Genomic DNA, 13080 nt, shown 5'->3' on the forward strand with positions numbered 1-13080 from the left:
AAGAGGTTGTTCTGGAAACTGGAAAGCATTGGAAGGGTGACAAGTAAGCTTCTAACATGGATGAAAAATTTTCTGATAGAAAAATGAGGGCAGTAATCAGAGGCAATGTCTCGGACTGGAAAAATGTCACAAGTGGAGTACCACAGGGTTCAGTTCTAGCACCAGCAATGTTCATTGTCTACATAAATCTTCTTCCAGATGGAATACAGAATTATATGAACATGTTTGCTGATGATGCCAAGATAATAGTGAAGTAACTTAGATGATTATCATGCCCTTCAAGAAAACCTGAACAAAATAAGTATATGGAGCATCACTTGGCAAATGGAATTTAATGAAAATAAATGCCATGTTATGGAATGTGGAATAGGAGAACATAGACCCACACAACCTATAAATTATGTGAGAAATCTTTAAAGAATTCTAATAAGGGAAGAGATCTAGGGGTAGTTCTAGATAGAAAACTTTCACCTGAGGATCACATTAAGAACATTGTGCAAGAGGCCTATGCTACACTTTCTAACTTCAAAAATGTTTTTAAATACATGGATGTCAAAATACTAAAGAAATTGTTGACGACTTTTGTTAGACCTAAGATGGAATATGAAGCGGTTGAATGGTGCCCAGATCTTAAGAAAGAAGCACATTAACAAACTGGAAACGGTGCATAGACATGATACTAAGTGGCTCCCAGAACTGAAGGATAAGAGCTATGAGGAAAGGTTAGAGGCATTACATATGCCAAAACTAGAAGATAGAAGAAAGAGGCAATATGATCATCAAGTACAGGTACAAAATAGTAACAGGAATTAATAAAATTGATAGGGAAGATTTTCTGAGACCTGGAACTTCAAGAACAAGAGGTCATAGAGTTAAACTAACTGAACAAAGATGCCTAAGAAATATAAGAAAGTTCAATTTAGCAAACAGAGTGGTAGACGGTTGGAACAAGTTGGGTGAGAAGGTGGTGGAGGGCAAAACCATCAATCATTTCAAAGTGTTATATGACAAAGAGTGCTGGGAAGACGGGACACCACGAGAGTAGCTCTCATCCTGTAACTACACTTAGGCAATTAACGGAATAGCCAACTGACATCTGAAACATACAAGATCTGCTTGAAGCATGTACCTGTTAGGAGGGTCAGAAAGAGAACCACTCTAGAAAGATAATGCAGATGACTGTACAGGAGAAGAAAAACAATCAAAGAAATACTTAAACAGACATGACTATCACAAGTAAGGAATATAAATTTAACCACCGTGCTGCGCCGAGTTTATTGTGAAATTCCCCCGGTGCGCATGAAATACAATGGGGCCTCGACTTACGATGCTAATCCGTTCCCAGAGACGGATCGTAAGTCGAAATATCGTAAGTCGAAGCGATTTTTCCCATAAGAAATAAAGGGATTTGAAACAATCCGTTCCCCACCCTCCAAAATATTAACATACAAATACATTTTATACTGAATACAATGTTTTTTTTCTAACTACAATACAATACCTAAGTTTCTCTTACCTTTATGGAGGCTCTTGATGGCGTATGGAAGATGGTGATGAGGGGGGAGGAGGAGAGTTGCTACTGTTTGGAAGGGGAGTCCCCTTCCATTATCACATCAGGCAGTGATATTTTCTCTGGGGTACTCTCCTACGTTTTGCCTGAACACCACTAGGACCTGGTTGTGGTTCAGTGCTTGTTTGTCTCACTACAAATTTGTCAAGAGATTTGTTTTTCCCTTCGTTTTAACATTTGTCTGTAAAGATGCATCACAGTGTCATTGAATAGGTTAAGGCAACGACCTACTGCAGCTTGATTTGGGCGAGTCGTTTCAGCAAAGGTTTGCAATTCTTCCCATGCTGCACACATTTTCTTAATTGTTGAGGAAGAGACATTCTGTACTCTTGTTTCTGCTCTATGGTCATCCTTACATGGGTTTTCATATGTTGAGTCTTACCACTGACTTTCCTGAGACTCATTGCGTGATATATAATAATTACTTTAATGTTCAAAATGCAAAAAATCACCACAAAAGCGGAATTTCTTATAGGCTCGATGGTCACTAAGCGGGCAGCTGTAGTAAACTGAGGCAGATCGGCCGCTTGACCGGGAATCACACGCTCGGTCGACCCGAACGTGTACCAACAAATATCGGAAGTTGACGACACCATCGGATGTTGAGTCGCATTTTTCGATAAAATTTAAATCGTAACTCGAAATTATCGTAAGTAGGGGCAATCGTATGGCAAGGTACCAGTGGTAAAGTGTTCCCAAAAAATTATTTTTTCTTCATAAAATGATAAATTCCCTTCCCTGAACATGTCTATGTAAAAATAAATACCAAATTCCACTTACTTTGGCTGTGGGGACGTGGACAAGGTGCATTGTGACGTCATCAGGGGGCTGGTTGCCCGTACATGACACGCCCAGACACGGTCGTGCGGGCCATTCAAGCACTGGGTGTTGCAACAAATATATTTTCAATTATTTGTTCTATGTATTTCCAATGCGGTTTTATTTGTTTTTTTATCGTATATGATGCATATTTGTGTCTTTTACAATATGTATACAGTAGAACGTTCATAATCAAATGTTTATTCAAATTAAATCAAATGTTTATTCAGGTAAAGTACATACATACAAGGGGTGATTCAAATATTAATGAGTTTATAGACAGAGCTAGTACATACAATGCAAATGTGACACATGTGATACATGTGTCAGTAATGTGTCCACAATAAATGTTTATTGTCGCAATATTACTTGTTAAAAATTCACTAAAATTACAATATGTACAGTTTCACACACTATTTACACAGTAACACACTGTATTACACACTCAGTACTTCAGAAGTGAGTAATAATCAACGAAGTAGTCCATGGTACACAGCGCGACTTCGCTCTCGTTGCACCAAGTACAGATAGATTTTTGCTTCCTGTTTCTTCATTCTGTGTGCTTGTAAATAATGCACTCACATGCACCCTTGGCATTAGTACCTGTAGGTAGTATGTAGCCAAGCTTGTAAAACGTAAGGTAGTCTTGAAAAGATTACAGAAAAAGATCAATTCATAAGGTAGTTGTGAAAAGATTGCTTTGTAAAAATCCACACACAGGAAGAGATTCAGCTAGCCTCAAAGAGTGTCCGTCAGTCAAGAAGAGATTCAGCTATTCTTGAAAATATCTATGGAAAACACCATCATGGAAGCCGCTAACACTGTTCATCTATGCTACTTGAATCAAATGCATCATCACTGAATACAGAAAACGATTCATCTATGTATCATCTAAATAAATTGGAGATAGCATAGGATTGTAAGGGTGGCGCTCAGAGCTACAACTGGATATGCTCGCTGTATCCTCATAGGTGCTGTATCACTTGCATCCAACCTTTGTGTTAGGTCTTTACTGCGCCTAGCTTCACCAATATTATGACCCTTATGTTCTTCAAACAATAAGGTTTGAATTTCACCGACAGCGCTCGATCTTTCAACACCGCGTCGGACAGGTGTTTGGGAGCCAGAGGCGTGTGTGCCACCCATGGTTGCTCACTCAGTACTAACCCAGCCAGCAGCCCTAGGGCATTCTATGAATTTTTTCTAAGATGGCTGCCCCTCACTGGAGATCCTAAGAGTCCATTTCGTACACAACCAACCTCGCACACATTAAGAATGGGTACGAAAATATCAAAAAGAGTTTTCTCGGTTGGTGCAGTTTCCCACCGAACAAGAATACTCGGTTGGCGCAGTTAAGTGGTTAAACAGGGAGATCAAAGAAATAGAGCAGACGCTGAAGCGATCATACGAGTCTGAGGAAATGGAATTGGAACAGAAAGCTTTATCAACAGATAAAGAAAAATCCAAAATATTTTTTCAAATACGCAAATTCAAAATCAAAAACCTTCAATAGTATTGGACCTTTACTTACAACTGAAGAGGACAGTACACAGAGAACAACAAAGAAATTTATGAAATTCTAAAAGGCCAGCATGACACTATGTTTAGCACCCCAATAAACAACATGAAAGTTAAGGATCCAGACAGTCTCTTTATGAATGACATCCATGCTCCAGATAATATAACCGATATTAACACGAACTCAAAAGACTTTGAAAGAGAAACTGACAACATGCTCATGCACTCTGCCCCTGGTCCTAATTTGTGGAATTCAATGTTCATAAAAAAAATTTGTTTAAAGTACTAGTAGTGCAAGCACTCTGTGTAATATGGAGAATGAGCCTGGATACAAGGAAGATATCACCAGATATAGCCCCCTCTGCACAAGGGAAGTAGTAAAGCTTTGGCAAAAACTTATAGACCAGTTGCACTAACATTACACATAATAAAAGTCTTTGAAAGAGTGATTAGGTATCAAATTTCCAGTTTTATGTAAAATAATGAACTTTACAACCCAGGACAACATGGATTTAGAGCAGGAAGATCCTGTCTGTCACAGTTACTCAACCACTATGACAGAATCACAGAAGCCTTAGAGAAAAAGCAAAATGCAGATATTGTATACACAGACTTTGCAAAGGCTTTCGACAAATGTGACAATGGAGTGATAGCCCATAAAATGAGATCAATAGAAATAACGGGTAAAGTGGCACCTTGGATTTTCAACTTTGTCAAACAGAATGCAGAGAGTGATGGTCAATCAAGTAAAATCAAGCTCAAGTGCAGTAAAAAGCTCTGAACCCCAGGGCACAGTCATAGCACCACTGCTATTTCTCATTCTTATCTCGGATATAGACAAAAATACTAGTCACAGCTTCGTGTCATCCTTTGCAGATGATACAAAAATCAGCATGAAAACTGCCACTGTAAAAGACACTGAAAACAACAATCACATATAATAAAGTCTTCGATTGGACAACTGAAAATAACATGATGTTTAGCAGTGGTAAGTTCCAGGTATTTAGGTATGGTGGAAATAAGGAACTTAAAGAAACACAGGGTACAGGATGCAATCAGACCTACCCATAGAAGGAAAGCAACAGGTAGAAGACCTGAACATTATGATGTCTGACGACCTGACATTCAGTAAACGTAACCGAGCAAATATAGCTACAGCCAGATAAATGATAAGATGGATTATGAGAATGCTCAAATCCAGGGACCCCATAGCAATTTAATACTATTTAAATCACTAGTGCTGTCCCATCTAGAGTATTGCTCAGTACTCACTTTCCCTTTCAGAGCAGGAGAGATCTCTGAATGAGAGGAAATACAGAATACATATATGGCACACATAGAAATGATAAAACATCTAAATTACTGGGAACGTCTCAAAGCTCTTAAAATGTACTCACTGGAAAGGAGACAAGAAAGATATCAAATAATATATACAGTGGTACCTCGGATTATGAGCGTCCCTGTTAAAGAGTTTTTCGGAATATGAGCAAGATTTGCTCGGAAAATTTACATCAGAATATGAGCGTTTCCTCAGAATACAAGGGTGTTGATACACGTACAGGCCGACCTAGCGTGTGGTGGCACGACGATCGACACTCAGTTTACCAGTACTTCGCGCCCAGTGACTATCACGCCTGAATTCTTCATAAGGATTTACCGTTTCATTTTGAATTTTTTGCTATTTGAGCATAAAATTTGTTATTATATATCTCACCATGGGCCCCAAGAAAGCTAGTAGTGAGGATCAAGCCAAGAAATCGCATGTGAGGATGACAATAGAGGAAAAACAAGAGATCATTCGGAAGCATGGAAATGGTGCACATGTTGTTGAACTTCGTAGGCAGTACAACAAATCCACGTCAACAATATGCACTATACTTGCCAAGAAAAAGGACATTATGAGTGCTAAGTGGCAAAAGGCGTAAGAACAATAACGAAACAAAGACCACAAATACTTGAGGATGTGAAAAAGTTGTTATTAATTTGGATACATGAAAGGAGTTAAAGGATGATAGTGTTTCCCGAGGCCATCATTTGTGAGAAGGCCTGGGGTATTGCACGAAGACCTGGTAAAGAAAACCCCTGGAATGAGTGCAGATGCGATAGACTTTAAGGCAAGCAGGGGATGGTTTGAAAAATTTAGAAAAAGAAGTGGTATTTATAGTGTTGTGAGGCACGGGGAGTCCACCAGCTCAAACCAGCGGCTGAAAGATTTATTGAAGAATTAAAAGAGTTTGCAGAGGCTGAGGGATATCTACCGCAACAAGTGTTTAATTGTGATGAGACAGGACTGTTCTGGAAAAGACTGCCTAAGAGGACATACATTACCAAGGAGGAAATATCATTGCCCGGACATAAGCCTATGAAAGATAGGTCAACACTTGTGCTGTGTTCAAATGCGAGTGGCGATTTGAAAATTAAACATTTGCTAGCGTTTCATTCTGAAAATCCAAGGGTTTTCAAACAGTATAAAGTGCAGAAAACCCAAATGTGTGTGATGTGGAGGGCTAATAGTAAGTCATGGGTGACTAGGATTTTTTTTTCGGAGTGGGTGAATGAAGTGGTGTGCCCTGCCATAGAAAAATATCTGCAAGAGAAACATTTGCCACTCAAGGCCCTGTTTCTCCTCAACAATGCTCCTGCTCATCCTCCAGGCTTGGAAGGTGAATTATTGCACAGATACAGTAAATTTCTCACAGTAAAGTTCCTTCCTCCTAACACCAACCACTCCTCTGATTCAGCCTATGAACCAGAAAATCATAGCGAATTTTAAGAAACTTTATGAAAGGGCACTTTTCCAGAAATGTTTTGAAGTGACTGAAGCCACAAACCTCACCCTCAAAGAGTTCTGGAAACACCATTTTAACATTTGTAGTGCTTTAAAACTCGTTGACAAAGCCTGGCAAGAAGTGACTCAAAGAACCCTGATCTCTGGCTGGAGAAAATTGTGGCCTGAATGTGTGACAGAACTTGACTTTGAGGGGTTTCAGCCTGTAAATGATGTGCCTATTGTTGAGGAAATTGTTACTCTGGGCTGGCAAATGGGCTTGTAATTGGATGGTCATGATGTGGAGGAGTTGGTGGAAGAACACAACGAAGAACTGACCACCGAAGAACTCCAAGCCCTTCAAAAGGAACAGCAAGAAGACACAGCTGAGGATGTTTCTCCAGTGGAGGAGGATGAGGCAGCAGCGAATGTCCTTTCCGCAACCATTAAGAAGTGGTGTCAGATGTGGGAAGAAATGCAAACTTTTATTGAAATGACTTACCCAGAGAAAGCTGTAGTAGGCAGTTGCATTAATCTTTTCAATGACAATGTAATGCCTCACTACAGAGACATCTTCCGAAGAAGGGAAAAACAAACATCAATGGACCACTTTGTTGTGAGAAAATCGAGCAGTGAGCCACAACCAGGACCTAGTGATATGCAGGCAAAACATGCCAGAGAATGCACTCCAGAGAGGTCCTCACTGCCTCATGTTATAATGGAAGGAGACTCCCCTTTCAAACAGTAACACCTCTCCTCCTTCCCCCTCCTCACCATCTTCCATACGCCAACAGCAGTCATCAGCAAGGGGTAAGTAATAACTTGAACTTAGTTTTGTAGTGTAGATTTCGATGAATTAGGTATAAAATTTAGTTTAAAGTGGGATTCTTGGGTAGTCAGGAATGGAGTAATTCATCCCCCATTATTTTTTATGGGGAAATTAGCTTCGGTTTACGAGTTTTCGGATTACGAACTGTCTCCAGGAATGGATTAAACTCTTAAACCAAGGTACCCCTGTACACTGAAGATACCTGAAGGCCGTGTCCCAAATTTGCACAGTAGAATAGCAACATACTGGAACAAAAGGTACAGAAGGAAATGCAGAATAAAACCAATGAGTAGAATAAAACTAATGAGTAACTACACTTAGGTAATTCCACTTAGGCAATTAATGAAATAGCCCAATTAGAGAGCACTGTCTGAACATTAAGGGACCACAGCTGTTCAACACCCCACCCAGCAAGCATTAGAAATATTACCAGAACAAAGCTGGATGTATTCAAGAGGCACTTGGACAGGTTCTTACAAGAAGTGCCAGACCAACCAGGCTGTAGTGGATATGTAGGCCAGCGGGCTGCTCCAAGCAACAGCCTGCTGGACCAAGTAATCAAGTCGAGCCTGGCCTCAAGCTGGGCTCGGGGAGTAGAAGAACTCCTGAAACCCTCTCCAGATATGCTCCAGGTAAAGCACTTTTTTCTCGGGTATCTACAATTTATCTCTTCAAATGAAACAGGAATGTATATTTTCCATGCAAGAAGAATCCCAATTACTATAAAGAAACTGAGCAGCATCCACTTAGGTAGTCATGTGGACAGCACCCACTTATGTCATTATGTGGGCAGCAGTTTTCACAGGTCACTTTCTGTAATTAGGTTAGTCCAATATCTAGTTTTTTGGGGAAGAATTAATTACAGTAAAGTACATTAGAACATACAGAAAACTTTAGTTGTTGCAAGGAATTGTAAATTAATGCAGTCTTATGAAAGGTGGTTCACCAGCATATTATTGTCTCGTGGTTCAGCATTACAGTTTCTTAATTAATAAATTCAGCGAATGATTAATTAGAAAAAGGGGATCTGACATCACATGGCTGTTTTAAAGCCCAGATTTGACAACATCCCAGATTTGAGTTGAGGGCATTGTGATGCTAATTTCCCAGGGTACATACACAGTATGATGCATAGTGCATACAGGTCATTTTGTTCATAAATTCTTGGTTTAAAACTGTAGCCTATACAGTACTGTATATTTTGTAGCTGTCATGTATAAACACAATAGCAGCATACAATATCATTAGCAGGATTAGGCTAATTAGACAAACTAGGCTAAATTGGGTTTTTAAACTTGTCTTTGAACCTTTTAATATATGAAGTGAGCAATCTCTCATGAGTAGTGAATGTTGAGGTACAGCAAAGAGCTATCAAAGACAGGGTTTATGGTAATTGGCATTAACTGTGGAAAATAACAGAGAACATCAGAAATGAATAACATGTTGAGAATTAAGGAGCAATTTATAGATGTGCAGTTATTTCACCCTAGACACACTTTTGGTCCTACCTAATATATAAATATTGCATCAAAGGAGATTAAATCGACCTAAAATTCTTATTGTACTGAGAAGTTTGGCTGCTAATCTTACCTCATAACTGTGACATTGCTGTTGGTAAGCTCTTGTTGAATTAACAAGGAAATCGATACACAAGTCCAGTAGTGGCTTAGGATGCATTTAAATATTTATGTAATTGTGCTTTGTAACTTTTTTCAGGTTTCGTGCATTTTATAAGTTAAAATTGTTTGGTTATATTTTCTTCTTTAAGATGCACACTTGTGTAGTTTGAAGCCTGTTGCTCGTCTGGTGACTGCAGTTGTATTATTTCACCGTATTATGTAGCTGGATGGCTGCAGTTGTATTACTGCACATTACTATGTGGCTGGGTTACTGCAGTTGTATTGTTGCACGTCACTGTGCGACTGCGTTACTACAGTTGTATTATTGCATATCACTGTGCAGCTGGGTAAGGTTTGGGTGTTATCACTTGGAGGTTCTTTTTCTTGTGAATGATAGTTGGTTTGTGATAAGGTTCTCGTGCCGATGACTGCACGGGATGGTGCAGGGCCACCCATTAGGCAAGACTCGAGGCTCCAGCTCAACGCTGATTTCCTTTATGATATGGGAACCAGCTGAAAGATCTTCTTGTAGTTGCTGATAGTTGACTGAAATGCGACGACGAAACTAGAGAAGGCACCGTGTGATCTTGCTCTAGGGTTTGGCCACCGTGTGATCTTGTTTTAGGGTTTGGAGCACCGTGTGATCTTATTTTAGGGTCTTGGCATCTTATGATCTTGTCGTTGCAAAGGTCTGGGCACCGTGTGATCTTATTGCAGAGGTCTGGGCACCGTGTTGTTGTTGTTGATTTAGGGACGAGTGGCTGTTGTTGTGTTGATAGCGTCAGCGGATCGTCCCTCCTGTAAGCTTAACGTTTTCTTTGGTTGGTCGTCTAGGATGATTTCAATAGGGTTTTTTTTCTTTAGATATATGTACAAGCGTTTTTACATACTTGTACAGCCACTAGTACGCGTAGTGTTTCGGGCAAATTCTTAATCCTATGGTCCCTGGAATACGACCCAAACGAAGAATTGTTTTTTTACAACCAATTCTAACATTCAATACAGCACTATAGGTACTAATTTATCATTCATCATTTTAACAGAAACTTGGCTAAGTAAATACTATACCCAACTCTACAATTTAGCTGGTTATAAAGCCATTCATAACTGCAGGCCTAATAAAAAAGGAGGTGGCACAGTAATATATTACAAAGATACCTTCATCTGCAATAGTGTCATCAGTGATAGAGACGACTATTGTGAATATACCTTTGCCAAGTTCTCCAGTAAATCCCTTAAAAAAGCAAGAGTAACACCAGTTCATAAAGGAGGTAATCCGGCAGACATAAACAATTATAGACCAATATCAAACCTACCCATACTATCAAAAATATTTGAAAAAAATTATCTACAAACAGCTTTACTCCTACCTCGTAAAATTTGACATTCTTAGCCCCTGTCAGTTTGGCTTCCGCTCCCAAAAGAGTACCAACGATGCAATTATTAGTCTCCTTGATATAATTTACTCAACCCTTGACAAAAATGAGTTTCCGATTGAACTCTTCATTGGCCTGAGAAAGGCCTTTGATACTGTTAATCACAATTACCTCTTACGTAAACTCCATCATTATGGAATTCGAGGCCATACACTGGACTATATCCAATCCTATCTTAGTGATAGACACCAATGTGTAGGCATCAATAATATAACCTCTCCCACTCTACCAATAACCGTTGGAGTGCCACAGGGCAGCATTTTGGGACCTCTCTTATTTCTTATTTACATCAATGATCTGCCTATAACGTCTCTAACATTCTGAAACCTATTTTGTTTGCTGATGATACTACCCTCATCTACTCTAACCCCAACCCACATACACTAAATAATGTTGTTAATAATGAATTTAAAAAAGTCTACTTATGGATGTTAACCAACAAACTAACACTTAACATAGAAAAGACCTACTACATCTTATTTGGAAGCAAATCTACAAATGCAATTCAGCTTCAGATAGACAATGTAAACATTAGCAATAAAAATGATGGAAAGTTTCTTGGTCTATTCCTAGACAAGAGACTCAATTTCAGTACCCACATACAACACATAACTAAGAAAGTCTCTAAAACAGTTGGTATACTCTCCAAAATCAGATATTATGTACCTAACTCTGCTCTCATCTCTCTATATTATGCACTAATCTATCCCTATCTTAATTATGGTACCTGTGCATGGGGTTCAACCACTGGAAACCACCTCAAGTCCATCATTACCCAGCAAAAATCTGCTATCAGAATAATAACAAATTCTGCTTTCAGACAACACTCAGCCCCCTTGTTTAACTCCCTAAACATGCTAAACATAATCTCACTCCACAAATTCTCTTGTGTCAACTACATTTACAAAACCCTGTTCTTAAATGCAAATCCTGCTCTGAAACTCTCCCTGGACAGATGTAATAGGACCCATTATCACCACACCAGAAATATGAACACTGTTTTTTCCCAAAAAACGGTGGGTTTTCTGAGGGAAGAGAAAATGTATGTCTGGAAGCTGACTTTAACCGCCCCAGCTGCGCGCGCAACGAGCCGAGGTTATATAAGCCGGCCTGCAGACTGCGTGGCCCCCCCTTCCCGACAAGCCAGCAGCTGCTCACTTACAAAACGCTCACCCTCCTCCCGGGATCCTCTGTATCCCCTGTTTTATTTTGAAAGGGACGGCCCACAGACGTGCTCAAGGGGCACTTGTTCTAGCTTGCTAAGCATTTGCTGTATCTTTGGGGGTGCTCCGCCGGAACCCCCAAAGTGATAAGCCTGCAGATAGCTAAGAAATATTCCCATGAATTGTAATTAGTGTAATTAAATTAATGCAACTTTCATTTACTAGCTATAGATGTAGTTATTAATTGTAATTGATTTAATACTTTATCATTATAAGGATTATTCATTATAATTATTCTTTAATACTTTATTGTTATGCACTAGTCAATAATTATTTATCATTCATCCTAATTAGCTATTTGATTCATTAAAAATAATTGCTTATCATTATACTATTTGTTATTATTATTATTTATTATATAATAATAATAATTAATTTATTATTTGTTAATTTATTATATATTAATTTATTATTTACCATTATAAAATAAACAAGTCCTCAATCTGAGCACGTTTTCTTCCAACCTCAGAAAAAATATAAATATCTCTTTGATATCCCCAGAGTCCAACTTAATTTGTGTAAACACTCTATGCAAATAAAGGGACCCAGTCTATGGAACTCACTCCTTATTGAATTGAAAAGCTGTCCAACTTTTGCATCATTCAAAAACAATACTAAAACGTACCTAATTTCATCTTCATAGTTTTTTACCTTTTGCTTTAAAACTGCACTGTATCTATTGCTACCCAATCTCCCAATCTTTATGTACCCAATCTGAACATCTTTATCATTGCGATCATTGCTATCTTCTTATATGTACTGCCAATCTGCTGTATGGTGTCTATTAATCTTGTTTAAATTACCAATCAAGCTGTCAATGTAATCAATCAGAGCTTTAATATGCCAGTGTGCTTTAATATACTTACTAATCTCTCTCATCTCATTTTTTTTTCTTGCAATGTATTTGTTATCATTTTATTAATTCTGATAGAATTTACCTACTTAAAATTATCTGTTAGATTAAGGACCTGCCAGGAAACGCTGCGCGTACTAGTGGCTTTACAAGAGTGCAATTACTGTACTATGCTATGTATTCTCACAAACCCAATGTACCTTCTTGTATATAAATAAATAAATAAATAAATAAATAAATAAATAAATAAATAAATATTACTAACCTTCTGAAACCTATATTCATGTTCAAGTTCAAGTATGTTTACTGAGATAAGCAATAAATATATCTCAAAGGGATAGAGTAGCTTAGGCTATTTATTTATTTATTTATTTTATTTATTTATTTATTTATGCATATACAAGAATGTACATAAGGAATGTGAGGATACAAATATGGTAATTACA

The 13080-nt window shown here is 38.4% G+C and overlaps 1 protein-coding gene across 1 annotated transcript in view; it reads right to left on the minus strand.

Moving 5' to 3' along the window:
• Positions 1-9907, minus strand: part of LOC138357602 (uncharacterized) — a 67489-nt gene extending 57582 nt beyond the window's left edge. The window contains exon 1 of the mRNA XM_069314578.1: positions 9094-9907. Coding sequence (XP_069170679.1) covers positions 9094-9180 — 87 coding nt within the window. The 5' untranslated portion in view covers positions 9181-9907. The remainder of the gene's footprint in view (positions 1-9093) is intronic.
• Positions 9908-13080: the final 3173 nt, after the last annotated feature.

This window comes from Procambarus clarkii, chromosome 79, assembly GCF_040958095.1.
Source record: "Procambarus clarkii isolate CNS0578487 chromosome 79, FALCON_Pclarkii_2.0, whole genome shotgun sequence".
Classification (NCBI taxonomy): Eukaryota; Metazoa; Arthropoda; class Malacostraca; order Decapoda; family Cambaridae; genus Procambarus; species Procambarus clarkii.